General features: G+C 48.2%; 3 protein-coding genes across 12 annotated transcripts in view; 1 reads left to right on the top strand and 2 right to left on the bottom strand.

Moving 5' to 3' along the window:
- Window positions 1–111: 111 nt before the first annotated feature.
- LOC116424641 (uncharacterized) lies at window positions 112–1,166 on the bottom strand. Its single transcript, XM_031971298.1, has 4 exons — window positions 889–1,166; window positions 621–814; window positions 362–519; window positions 112–276 (listed from the first exon to the last, which is right to left on the bottom strand). Exons 1-4 carry the CDS (start codon window positions 1,004–1,006, stop codon window positions 231–233), a joined length of 516 nt encoding a protein of 171 aa, XP_031827158.1. The 5' UTR covers window positions 1,007–1,166; the 3' UTR covers window positions 112–230.
- Window positions 1,167–3,471: 2,305 nt separating this feature from the next.
- Window positions 3,472–13,301, top strand: part of LOC116424642 (uncharacterized) — a 72,911-nt gene continuing 63,081 nt past the window's right edge. For 3 of the 4 annotated variants that reach the window (XM_076367916.1, XM_031971303.2, XM_076367915.1), the window contains exon 1: window positions 3,482–3,623. The gene's annotated coding sequence lies outside the window, so the exon portion shown is untranslated. Of the gene's footprint in view, window positions 3,624–13,301 lie in introns of all 4 variants that reach the window. The other variant, XM_031971302.2, reaches the window with a different exon arrangement.
- sff (BRSK family serine/threonine-protein kinase sugar-free frosting) overlaps window positions 8,183–13,301 on the bottom strand; it is a 33,221-nt gene continuing 28,102 nt past the window's right edge. For 3 of the 7 annotated variants that reach the window (XM_031971289.2, XM_031971291.2, XM_031971290.2), the window contains exon 13: window positions 8,183–13,251. In XM_031971289.2, coding sequence (XP_031827149.1) covers window positions 13,027–13,251 — 225 coding nt within the window. In that variant the 3' untranslated portion in view covers window positions 8,183–13,026. The remainder of the gene's footprint in view (window positions 13,252–13,301) is intronic. The other 4 variants (XR_012998685.1, XM_076367914.1, XM_031971293.2 and 1 more) reach the window with 4 other exon arrangements.

The following is a 13,301-nucleotide window of genomic DNA, read 5'->3' as shown; positions in this document are numbered from 1 at the left end:
TCATTAAGTAACATTAAAAATTTTTGAAAAGTGGATAGGATTGGAAATTAAGGTATTGTGTTCTTTGTAAAATATTCTTTTTATTATACAAGAAATATAAGATAATTGGTTTTTTCCTATTCTTAATATAAAACCAGGCAGTTTCAGTTTTCTTATTTTAATCGTATAAAACTATTTAGAAGAAATAATTTAAAGTATAAATACAGACTATAAAAACATGTATTTTAATTTCATTTATAACAGTTAAGACACTTGTTTCGTTCCTCATAATCGTACCTGGAATGTAACGAATAGAAATGAACTCTTGTCATATTACAACTATTGATTTAATGTAGGAATATTGAGTATTAGAGTCACTTACACAGGTAAGGAACAATTCTGACAAAAGAGTTCCAAGCAAGTGATGCACTCAAACAGACAAGAATTGCATAAAACTTGATCGCAATAAGAACATTTATTAAGCATGCTTTGATCTATTACTCGTGTGCATCCACAAAGATCATACTTCGGACGAACATCCTATAAATAATATTGCAAATAAAAATTATTAATTGGAAGAGGATATAACAAAGAATGAGAAGAAACAGAGAATACATAAAGTTAGCAAATAAGTGACTTACCTTGATGGCTTTATTCGTTCCTAACAGTTCTAACTTACTGTTCAGTACCATTTGTTTTGAATTACGTTCCTGTTTCGTTTTACATGCAGATGATGCCGTTGACGATTGCATATCCATCGAATTCATATCCATAGAGGAATTCAATTTACGAGACAGTGATTTAACACCTTCTTTTAATAGATCCATCGTTTTACCTGCACGAAACAAACAACGAAAGGATAAGTTTGAGAAAGAATTTTTTGCGCGTTCGTTCTTATAACCTCCGTACCGTAAACAGTTTTCATTCGTTCCTCTCGGCAAACACCATTATCGACTTGTTTTTCGCCTACATGTACTTTTAACTGCGGTGGTAAATCATCCTCGAATGGACACGCACGCTTCGGCATTCTTTAACTATTTAATTATTTAATAGATCGACCTACAAATCACAGTCAATGTTTACGCGGCATCCTGATACGGCTGGTTTGAACGTAAATACATATAAATAGCCATGTATAGTTGATCGATGTCTGTATACGTTGTCAACATTCGAATGAACAACGAATATTCATGATTTTATACACACGTTGCTCGTGTTCTCCGTTGAATCATGAATTTCACGATGCAATCAATCTTTTTCCCGAGTTAGTAGGTGTTCACGGTACGTCGTATCGTGGGTATTAAATTGACAAAACCCTTAGTAATATTTGTTTATTAGTAATGTTGCATTATTATTACTTTTATACATATTTGATATTGGCCATCAACAAATATGTTACAATTTTTATCTCCCCACCGTTTTCATGTTTATTCGTTTGCCTTGAAAACTATCGATATATTTTATAATAATACAGAATAATTCATAGTCATTGCGTGACAAGTACCAGTAGTAATCGTTAGTACAATAACTGTACACTGTATTTGTAGCTCGCTTCAAGTAACCTATACAAATAGTAATTCGAATTACTGAAATTACTCGGTAATGCGTAATTGAACGAAACGATCGCGATCAGTGTCAGTTGTTATCTGTCGACGTAACGACTGTTCTCGTTTTTTTTCCTCTTTTTTCCATTTCTTTCTTTCGTTTCAAAATAAAGTTTATTCAAAGTCGCCGGAAAAGAAGATCGCTTGATTCGTTCGTGGGTCCGTGAGACTCGAATCACAATACGCGTACACCGTTGCCGTGGTTCGAAAAATCGAAAAGATACGCTTAAAGAAAGGTGGCTAACTTTATCGCTACGCGGAATCAGGGGGTTTTAGGGCAGGATCTTTTCTCCGTCTTATTCTTTCGTAAAAAAATAGTTCATTGCAAGTGCATCGAATTTAGTGCGAACGGCCAATCCCGTCGAAATCGTCAAATTCGAATGAACGGTTCATCGTGAAGTTACGCATTTCTGGTCGCCGAGTAACCTTGAACGTCAACATCTTTATTATTTCATTGCCTTTGTTCCCGCGATATTTTATTCCCGTTTTAGCATTGTTTTTAAGCTCTTCGTTTTATGTCATTGTTATCGTTATCATTAATTATTATAGAATTTAGTTCACTGTGAAATCAATTGCTTGCGAGTTTGCGATTCTTCTTTATCGATATCTCAAATACGACCAACAGAACAATTTCAAAGCTCAACTGCGCAGTTCAAGTTAGGCTCTTCTTCCGGTCAGTCGACTTCACGATCAAACGTTCGTTTTTTCTGAGAAGTGGCGTAGCAGGACTTTTCGTTCACAGTTACGTCGGTCGAGTGATACCTACTTTTTTTTTCTCGTTACAGGAAGGACTCTAGTGCAATGTATGTTTCCATTTTACCGGCTATTCGAAGCAGTTAGTGTTCCGTTGACTCTAGTAGTGTACGCACGTGTCGTTCCGTGATCTGCGTTAGTTTGCGCGACCCGCGAATTTCCCTCGTCCCCGGTAAGTGAAAGATCAGTGACACCCGAGTCGACGTAACTATCTGCACCGGTCGTATTCTTTATTTGCAAATTAAGCGACAAGTGTTCCATAACTTCGTCGTGATCGGCTGCACGCGGTAAGTAGATACATAAGTCATTGCTGTAGTATGCATACACCGGTAATATCGACCGGCAAGATCGCTTCTTCTTCCGACTTCCCGGTGGAAACTGATCGGGCAACGGTTCCAAAGTACGCGAAACGTCTCCGACAAAAGGAATACCCGTGTAGCGTCGCAATCGAGTCGATATCCTGCTTCTGCGACGAATTCAATGAAATTCCCGAGGAACAGGATATCGAGTGTCGAGGGGGTTAACGAATCTCGACACGTATCGTCTCGAAACCGAAGTACCATGGAGTCCCGTAGAATCAGTTTTCACCGGGAGTTCGAATCGAACTGAACTTTGCACAGGCGAGTATAGCGAAACGGTTTGCAACAATCGGTCCAAAGCGTTCTACGCGTTATCGTAGTTGATCGGCGCTGAGTAAATCTGTACCGCGACAATGCACGGTGTGCATGGGTGAAACGCTGACGTTCGAAATGATTCCCCTCCCATGGTCTTCGCGTAACGAAGATTCGAATCGATCGGAAAGCAGTGTCCGTGCGGATCGCCCCGGAAGAGCGGTCCGTTTCCGTCGGGGATACCGAAAAGCGCGCGTACAGAGGAGGTTAGGACAGTATCGCGTAAAAGACTCCACTCGCGGACAGGTCTGACAAGTTACAACGTGGATTACTTCTCGGGAGAAAAACGTTATCGGACTCACAGCCGTTATTGTCAGTTGTCATGGACGTTACTAAATACTCGGTACATACAACGCGCGCGACTGGTGAATCGAATCGCTGTACGCCTGGGATCCCGTAACACTTTGCGCTCCGTCGACAGGTTTTTGCATCGCTCGTGGAATGCGCGCGTCCGTGATCGCAGAGAAGCATAGAAACGAATCGTTTCAACCGGTACCGCTCTGGATCTCGGTGTCTCTACCGTCTACAGGAAACGAGAAGAACATCGAAACCAGAAATCCATCGAGAACATTCGAAGAAAGCGAAACGGAAGAGGAGCGCAACGGCTTCGAGTGAGGTACGGACCGCAAAGTATTAACTGGTATATTGATTATGTATCTTTGATATGAACTGTTTCACTCGAGAGTGCCGGCTGCCGGGCTCGTCGTTACCGGCCGAGCGCCCGGCCGGTAACGGGGCTCGTTCGCTCGCGGATTATAATTCGCGACGGCGACCGTTCTTTTTCTCTCCGTCCCCTCAGAAATTGCCAAATAATTCAGCCGCGATCATCGTTCGAAGTGGCTCGCGTCTCGTACAACTAGAAAAACGGTTGCGACACTCGAAAAGACTCAACAACGTTCGCGCGCTCGAATCCCGATTCGGGCGCGCTCGACACTTACGCCGGTGTTCGGCCGGTCTCCGAAGCGCGGGGGACGATCGGCTCCCCGGCGCTTCCGAACTGTTTTCGAGAAACTCCAATTCGGAGTGACAACTTCGAACTTGTTCAACGTCCGCTCCCGTCGCGGGGATTAGAGCGCAGTGAAATATTTCACACGAAATACACTTAATCGATACTCGGAATCAAAGCTCGCTCGCGCGAGACACGACTCGCGCGGATCCCCCGTGTACATTTCGAAATTCAACAGATTTTCACCGAACGATCTTCAAAGCCTCTTCCTCGGGCGTGCCTACCTGTGTATACGCGTACGCGTGTACGCTGCGTGCATCGGTGCGCGCGATCCGATCGCCGAAGCGACCCCGAAACCTTTGGAATCAACGCGATCGCGTTAAATTCGACGGTTCGATCACGGAATTTCCGTGAACGATGCGGGAGCAACCGATTTTCACGGACGCCAACTTAGAAATGATGTTCAGCTGTGTATCGTGGATGTGCTATTAGATTCGCTGCTTTGGATTTTGTATTTTCAACGGAATATTTCGATTCAGCAGCCCCGGAAACGCGAGGATACCAATTCTCATGGAGATCCTATGAAATGAAGTTTATATCGGTGGTACTACTTACTTTCCCCTGACGCGAACAGGAATTTCGAACAGGAATGTTAATCATCCGCTACAATTAAGCAGCGGTTTCTCGACCGCACGGCTTTCCGGCGGTTCGTGTTTGAGTTAGGAATCGTGGGTCGAACTTTTAACAAGTTTCTCTTGTAACTTGGAACAATCAACAGCGTAATTGGAATCATCGAAACTTATCCTTGACCGAAGAGGTTTCCGCGTGGCGTGCTGCTCGAGGCGACGCGTTTCCTCGTGTCGCCTCGGTGGAATCGGAGCCTTGGGTTTACGAGAGGTTCACGCATAGCTTCAGAACAGATTCTAATTTTCACCGCAGCGAAGAACGGTACAGGTTTAACACGTTGACGTCGGCGCTGAAATTTCTTTTTCCGCCCATCTGGTGAAACCCTTGAAATTTTGCAAGTTACCCAAACTATCCATAAGTAAATTAAGTTTTCTATCTACCAGAGCAATTAAAGTTGCGAGTCAACACCAACGTGTTAATCCTGAGACTAGGGAACATCGGTAGAAGTTGAGGGAAATATTGCTAGCCGAATATTTTCTTCTCCATGCGACGAGGAAAGCGTAGATCTTAATCGTAGACCAACGCTGGTTTCTGTAGAACAGCGAGCGGCGTTAAACCAACTTCTTTCCGCTCGCACACGCGTGGTGCAAATTTCGATTCCGCTTGGTAGAGCTATGCAACCTGGAAAGAGGTGCCTCCGTCTCTTGATGTACTCCTACGCGATTCTTTCGCTATCCGATCGTATCGCTGGATTCGCCAGCATCTGATCCCGGTGATACCGAAGCGATTCTCATGATCCTGCTTCGTTCTCTCGTACGAAAAAATTGAAGCTCTTTCGAAGCGATCCGAAAGTCCCGAGCGAAATGTCCGCGGAGGAAGCGTGTAGGAAAGGCGTCGGCGAAGAAACTAAAGAGCACCGAGAATTCGAAGACGTCCCAGTTTCGCTGAGCGAAGGGATGGGGCGCGAAACGGTTTTGATCGAAGCGTCGCGTTCAAGATAGAATGTTGCTCCAGCTGGGTGGGAAGCGACCGAGTCGATAAGTAAATTCGAAGGCGGGGTGGCTGATCGTTACGGGGACGAGGTGTTTCGTTCGCGTCGGAGCGAACGACTAATTGGAGCAGTTGCCGAGCCCGAGGGGGGTTGCCAGAGATTCTGGCCAGTGCGCACAGGGCGCGGAAACGACGTTAGCCAACGGTAATTAGCTCGGTTCTGGAGCGGCGGCGGCGGACACCGCGGGTCACGCTGGCTCGTCAAACCGAGCGTCGTTCGTGATCGGAATAGTCGATGGAATAGGCGATGACGAAGGAAGTAAGCAAGTACGTGGCCAATCTTCTCCTCGATTCTCGCGGCCTCGGTTCGGCTGGCGCGAAGAAAATCGTCGACAGGATGGTCGGACGACTCGCCAGAAACGCGATAGCGATCGATCGCTCGTCCAGCTGCGGCGGAACACGTTGGAACGAGCGCGACACGGGAGATTCGCTCGGAAAACGAGAGCTTTCTTCGGATCTTTGAAAGTCTTCTTAATGCCGCCACGGATAATGGGGCTATTATTACCGCGGGCTGGCTCTTTTCGGATGGAAGTCGTATCCGCGCGGTTCGCGGAGACAGCGTCGGTTTTCCGTCGAATCTCCGTCGGATCGATCGATCGGGCTCGCGGCCCATGTCCGTCGAACGCGAAGAACGAGTCGGTACCGATCGTTGCTTCCCGTCGAGTAGCCGGTCGCCCCGTTGAAGCTCGAACTTCTCTCGAACGAGGGAATCGGTCGAACCGATCGATCGTCGAGAAAACGATAACGGTATTAAGATGCGTTGCACAACGTTTTAATCCCGCTAATTGGATTCCTCGAGCGAAGCTGCCGCTCGCGTGCTCGAGGGCGTCGCGCCTGTGCCTGTGCCAGTGCCAGTGTCTATACAACGAAACGTCAACAAGTAAACGTGCGATAAATCAATCGATTGCAAATCGCCTTATAAATTGTATAAAAATCTCCTCTATCTGCCTAGCTTAACGCCTTAAGGATACGGTGTCGGGAATCTGTGTAATCCTACGGTTCTATGCCCGGCCGAAGGGACACCGTTGCAGCTTCCGCTCGCAAACTCGTCTCTGTTCGCCGGGAAAGCACACTCGCGCAGTCTCCGGTCGCGCGACCGCCGTTCGATCCCTTTCGACTGGTTCGTCTCTTCGAGAATCTCATCGACGAAAGTCCACTCCCTTATCCGCGACCGTTTTCAAACGCCGCGAGCGCGCGACCGGAGGCTCGCGGATCACGCAAAAGCGAGTCGAAAAATAAATCGGAGACGCGTGAGGGATAGCGAGTATTGTTGATCGTCCGTAGAGCTTAGCTGTATGCGCGCGAGAATTCGAACGGAAAAACAGGAGACAGAAAGCGGTATCCCGAGGTGTATCCGATACTCGTCGGGCACACCGTGATCCATTCACTCGAGTATTCACCGAAGTTACTTTAGTATATCTCTTCACCTTTAAATTCGCACGATATAAAATCCTAGCTTAGTATGGCCGGTAATTTGTTTCTTCTCGCGTCCTCGTCCTTCATTCTCTCTCACTCTCACTCCCTCTCTTTCTCTCTCTCCCTTTCTCTCCCTCTGCCATCCGTTTTCCACGATCCCTTTACCCTCTTATCCTCCCTCCCTCCCCCAAGTTCGATCGAGTCCTACTACTTACGTCGTACGAGTAATTTTATATTTATCCGCAATTAGTAAATAGATAACCGCAAGCTTACGACTAATGTCAATTTATAAGGTAGTGGTGTGTGTTATGTATATGTCGCGTACGGTACTAAAGATTCGTTTCGACTATCTAACAAGTTTCTCAATTTTTTTTTTTACGCTCGTCCGCGTTCGCTCTGTCCCCTTCACGCCCCTCTTCGCCCCCTTCTCCCCTCTCCCCTTCTCTCGTATCTCGCACGCGAGCAGTCGCACGATCCTCCGCTTAGTTAGCAATTTAGTTGGCGAAACGCACGACAAACGGTTTCGCGTTTATCCCCCGTTTCCCTGTTCCTTCGTCACTATCTCCCTATGAACTCTACGCGCGGCTGGGTGCTGACGTCGGCGCCAACGACTCTTACACACTACTTGCAAGCTTCTTAATGGAATTAGCTCCGGTACAAATTACGGGATATCTAGTCGGCGCGGACACGAGTAACTTTCTAAACATTGCCCGACCGTTTCGTCCGTCTCCCTTTTCAATTCACGCGCACGGCTCGCGCTCGATCGAGTACCGAGAACCAGCGATTCCTTCGTCCACGCGTGTCACGCCATCGGAAAATAGTCAACTAGATCAGCGCGCCTCCTCGTTTAACCTTCTCAGTCCTGAACCGCGTTCTCCTAATTTCTTACCGCCTATCGATATTCTAGATATTCGACGACTATTCGAGCAACGTGCACGCTAACCGCTCACGCGAGTTTTCTTATTATCGCCGAGACACGAACGCGTACACTGGAACGTCGAATCGAGCTCGATCGAGCGAAACGGAATCGGATTGGAACGAGAATTTCAGCAGCGTAGGTTCGATGCTTTCACGGCCTGGAAGGTTGTAGCGAATCGAAGCCAACTGCAGCGATGGCGAAACGTTGGGATAACTTTCCTAGCGGACACGATTTAAGCCCCGATTCACTACAAGAATTTCAACGTATTCGGTCGATTCGTACGCAGCGATCCGAGGAAAACGGTACCTTCCAGTATCTTCGGAATGTGAAGGGTTAATTCGTCCGTTCGATCGAATCGATCGACTTATCTGGATCCCTTTCAAGTTACCCTGTAAGCCCGACGCTGTCCGAGCTTTACTCGCGAGTAAATCAGGCTTCATCCGTTTCGCCTTCGTTCCCTGGAAATCGCGGGACGCGATGCCAACTTCTCGAGAACAGAGTCGCGAACGTTTACGCGAATTCCTGTTTATGGACGACTGTTTGTCGAAACGTGTCGTTCGCCTATCTGGCTCTCGGTCACTCGGTTCTGCCGTGTCTGATCGGAGAGAATCGAATCGGAACCGTGCGTGTCGCGTATTAAAGCGAGAGGCATCGGGGGACCATCATCATCGCGATTTATGATTCGAGCGAACACACCGAAGGATCGAATCCTTTCGCCTACGTCTAGCCAGCCGGTAAGAAATTTCCTCGACGACCAAGGCTAGGAGCACGCGAGCGTTGAAATGACGGACGTCAAATTTAAACGGAAGTTGCCTGCTACGGAAACGTATGTTTCGAGTTAAAGAGTTATTGCAGAGAACACTGTAAGTGCCAAAACTGAAAAACTTCCTTTACCTACTCTTATCCTGTAGTATACGATTTAAGAACAATTTCCCTTGTGTAACTAGTCATAATAGCAGTCATCCATATTGCTGATGATATTGAAAGACGACATCATTACGATGTAACGTTAATTCGTCCGCTGTTCGTTAATATTAAAAATCTCTAGTATCGATACACTAGTATTAGGTACGCGCTCGTTTTCCTTGGACTTTCCGCGCTAAATGACGCGAAGAACCAACGCTCGTGTGCAGCGATCGTCCGTGTCCGCGCGAAACGACGTCCGCCATTTGTACGCTCGCGTGCCACCGGCCCGAACGAGAGGCCGCCGCAATGGCGGCCAGCGTCTCCGACTGGAAGTCGCCGGAGCCCGAGAGGCGCGCGTCGCGTGACACGGAACCGAAGAAAAGCCGAGGATCGCTTTCTTCGCGAACACTGATTTCGTTGTCGAAGGCTACTGATACACCACCCGTCGCGGGTGTGCACTGCCGAGAACTCTCGCGGGAACGACGCGAGATCGGGCCGAGAGAATTACGTTCGTTCTCGCGGCAAATTCTTTATCTAGTCCGAGAACCGCCGATCGGCTGTTCGGTCGAGACGACCGGGAAAAGGGGAAACGAAAAACGAAGGAAAGGAAACGCGAACGATCGACTACACGCCTGCTACGACGTTCTCGAGTTGCGTGACGTCGGTTTCGTTTCACGAAAGTTCGTTTCGATCCGCGAGGATTCTTACGGTCGGCAGGATTCGACTTCGGTTAGGTCTACGACGAGTCTTTCGGTTAAAAAAGGTTGCTAGTAGTTGCGGTTACGATGCGTCTTTTCGTCGTTCCACTAAGAAGCCGGGACAGTTTTCGCGATATGTCTGTTCGGGGTGTCTGTCGGAGGAGAACGTGTACGATAAGTATATACTCTGTTCATCGCTTATCCTTCTACAGTGCGATTGGAAACGCTAGATCCGATCGTTCTCTGCCAACGATTCGATCTTTCCTTCCCTCTCTGACTCTCTCTCTCTCTCTCTCTTTCTCTTTCTTTTCCCCTTCCCCTCACACTTTTCCCTGTTAAGTTCGCGCAAGAAGCAGACAAGAAGCCGTACGCGCGGCAACGCAACGCGTCGCTCGTTGCTGAAACCTACCTACTTATACGTGTACGCGTGTATTATATATCTGTTCTCTCCTCCTCTCGTTTATATATCTATATTCGTATTTTTATATTCATATATTCATATATATATATATATGTATGAATGTATACATATATATGTATATATTTATATATTAGTCTTTCGAAATGTTTATCCGCGTGCAAAAAATAAATCTCTCGCGATCGTTACGCCGCAAGCGAATTTTCATCTCTTTCTCTCTCGTTTTCATTTTACTCGCGTTCCGTCGTTTCGCTTTTACAACTCGCTCGCATTTTCTCGTCGGCTAGTCGTCGTCTCGTTCTTTCCCCCTGTGTTTCTACCGTGTAGAGCCGAGAATTAGACTTCGGGCCCGGTCGCCACGATAAGGTCGAAGATCCCTTTGGTCCGAGACTCGGGACGCGAACGCCGGACCTAACGAAAGTCACCTATCAGAGTCCGATCGTTTCGTTTCGCGGGAACTGGACGACGCTTTCGAATAACCGATTCCGCTAAGACTTCGGGAAGCGTTTAATTCAACGGGGAATTTTCTGAAATGGAACGAGGACATCCAACGTCGCGACGAAATCGGTGATTCAAAAGCGCCGTTCTCCCTGTACGTGGGGAAATGTCGGGTCGCGAGGGTGAAAACGGAAAATGCCGCGTGTACCGTAAAGCTGCGCGTGTCCTTTAACCCCTTGCCGTATAACAACGCGTTCGACAAGCGGTGAGGATTTTCAATGTGACTTAACAATCATAAATATTACTCGGTTCGTTCCAAGTCAGAGTAAATATTGTTCTCCAGTAATCAATTGTTACATTTGAAAGCAAATATAAACATGGGAAATGCCTCGATATTTTATCTTTTTCCAATAAATTATTAACGACGAAGTAGTCGTGTCGATCAGAGTTGAGAAGAGATCATAGGGCAAAGGGTTAAGCACCCAATACGCGGGGAAAGTGTTTGATCCTTGTCGCGGGGAGGGTGTAAAAATAGGGTCGCTGAAGAAACGTTAATTCGCTGAATTGCCTCGGATTGTCCATTCTCACCCCCTGTCGGAAAGCTGCGCGCAGAAAGGTATGCGAGTTGCGCGTGGCCGACGTTTGTTCGCGTCTACCTGTTCGATTCAGGCCAAACGCACGCGATCGGTTCGCGAGAAACTGTCGCAGCGGCGATCCTTTTGGGGGAACAAAGACGCGACACCCTTTCGTTTCACGAAAAGAAGGACAACAGAACTTGGCGTCTCTATTCATCCAAAGGAATCGCCGTCGATGCGACATTTTGTCGCTGACCGATCGTGTACCATTGGCTTAAGGCGGCTTGAAAACGAGTTCGGCGCGTGCTCGCGCGTAAGGCATGTCCGGCTGCTCGGTGATCGCGGTGGAACGTCGGTTATTCGAGATTCGAGGTCACGCCGCGATAAAATTGTTCGTTTCTCGAAACGAATCTCGGAAACGCGAGGAGATAACGTTCGCGTGTATGATCGTCGTCGAATTGCAATCGGATTTACGATCCGATTCGAGCTACTTGCATTTTTCAAACCGTTCGATCGATTACTAACTTTTCATATACTTTAAAACAAGCTTCCTTATTATTGGGTTTAGTATTTACCACGGAATAAGAAAAATTCTTTTGGCTATGCAACGATTGCGGTAACAAGGGAGATTACTTGGAGAATATACTATTTTATGCATTCCACATGCTCGTTAGCTTATAGTTACCTGTAATAATTACACTTGTAACATTCTATAACGTTTATTTGATTCTCCATTGAAAGCGGAATTTTCAAAGTGAATGTATTGCTATTGCATCACTTTCTTCTACTTTTCTCTACTGTTCGTATCGCGAAGTTAACCGGCTCGGCTAACGGCCGACGTACTCGTCGCGGTCCGCTTTCGGACAACCGACGTTCCACCTTGCCGTCGATCTCCGAAACGACGGGAATAATCGGGGAGACGCGTGCATGAAGAAACTTAACGCATACTCAACAAAGTGGCTCGACGGATCGGCCGATTACGGGATCGATCGGTGCCCATAACAAAGGAAATCCCCCGGATAAGAAGCGAGAATTCGCGGAGAGGTTAATCGAAAACTGGTCCCGATGGAACTCGAGGCGAGCGAAACTCTTTGCCGCGCGCGTCAAGGACCGAACGAAACAATACTCGAAGCAGCGTCTTCACGGCACGGACAGTCGAGACTCCTCCGACGGGGCGAGCGTAACATCTACATAAGTACACAGGTCCGAGCGAACGCCGGTGCACGCGAATGCAATTTTCATTGAACATCTCCGGCGTTTTGCCTCGGTCGATCGTGTACGCGACGAGAACGAAATTGGCTAATCGCGTCGATACGCGACAGGATAATAAATACGTACCAAGTGAAACACTCTTACAACGACGCGGTCCGATGCACACCGACACACGGTCACTATTGCACTTCACTATTGCGTGGACACGCGGCAATCGAGCGCGATCACTGGCGGACGGGACGCGGGAAGCGGCACTGGCTCTCCTCCCTCGGTGATCTTCGCGCGGACATCTCGGATCCCGACGCGTCCGTCCTCGCGAATCTCGTCTACCGGTCTCGTCGGCGGTCTCGCTTGCTCCGAGGATGCCGAACAAGCCTTCCGGAACGCGCGATTGCACCGCGTTCCGATATCATTCTTCTTCTCTCTGGATGCCCGGCACATCTCGAATAGCACTGCCGATTCTCTTTTCTTCGTTCGCGGGATACCTTCTCCCTAGTCGTTCTCCGGTTTCCATCGCTGTACTCTTTCGCGTGTTGCAGCGTTGGCCTTCCAGTTGCTCGGCTACCGACTCCTCCCGTCAGATCTGGCTCTGTGGATCGGGACAGTTTCACTCGTTCTCGCCTAAGATCGTTTGCTCCGGTAACGCGAGGGCGGCGGATGCGAATGCGATTGCGAATGCGAATGCGGCTGCGGCTGCGGATACGAATGCGGAGGCAGAGGCGGCGGGTTGTCGACAGGTTCACCAGAATCTCTGGGCGCTGTCCCACAGATTCTTCAGGCTGGACCGAAACTCGAAGCGAAAGTTCTGATAGTATCACGCTATGTTGTTGCCGCTCATCGTGGTCACGCACTTCTTCTCCGGCGTGTTCTGGCTCTCCGAGTTGCTGCGCACCGCCTTCGTCGGGCTGCCGGGCGTCGGCGTCGTGTCGCCCGGCAACGGGTTGTTGTTGTTCGTCGACGTGGAGCTCCTGCGCCCGTTCTCGCGGGTCGGCGACTTCACGTCGAACACGGACGTGTCCGATTCGAGGTCCGAGTCGATCTGGAAAACGAGCGGAGAGAGGTTGTAACGGGGAGACGGCGGGGATCGTT

The sequence above is a fragment of the Nomia melanderi genome, chromosome 5, assembly GCF_051020985.1.
Source record: "Nomia melanderi isolate GNS246 chromosome 5, iyNomMela1, whole genome shotgun sequence".
Lineage (NCBI taxonomy): Eukaryota > Metazoa > Arthropoda > Insecta > Hymenoptera > Halictidae > Nomia > Nomia melanderi.
This window is presented reverse-complemented; position numbering and strand designations above follow the sequence as displayed.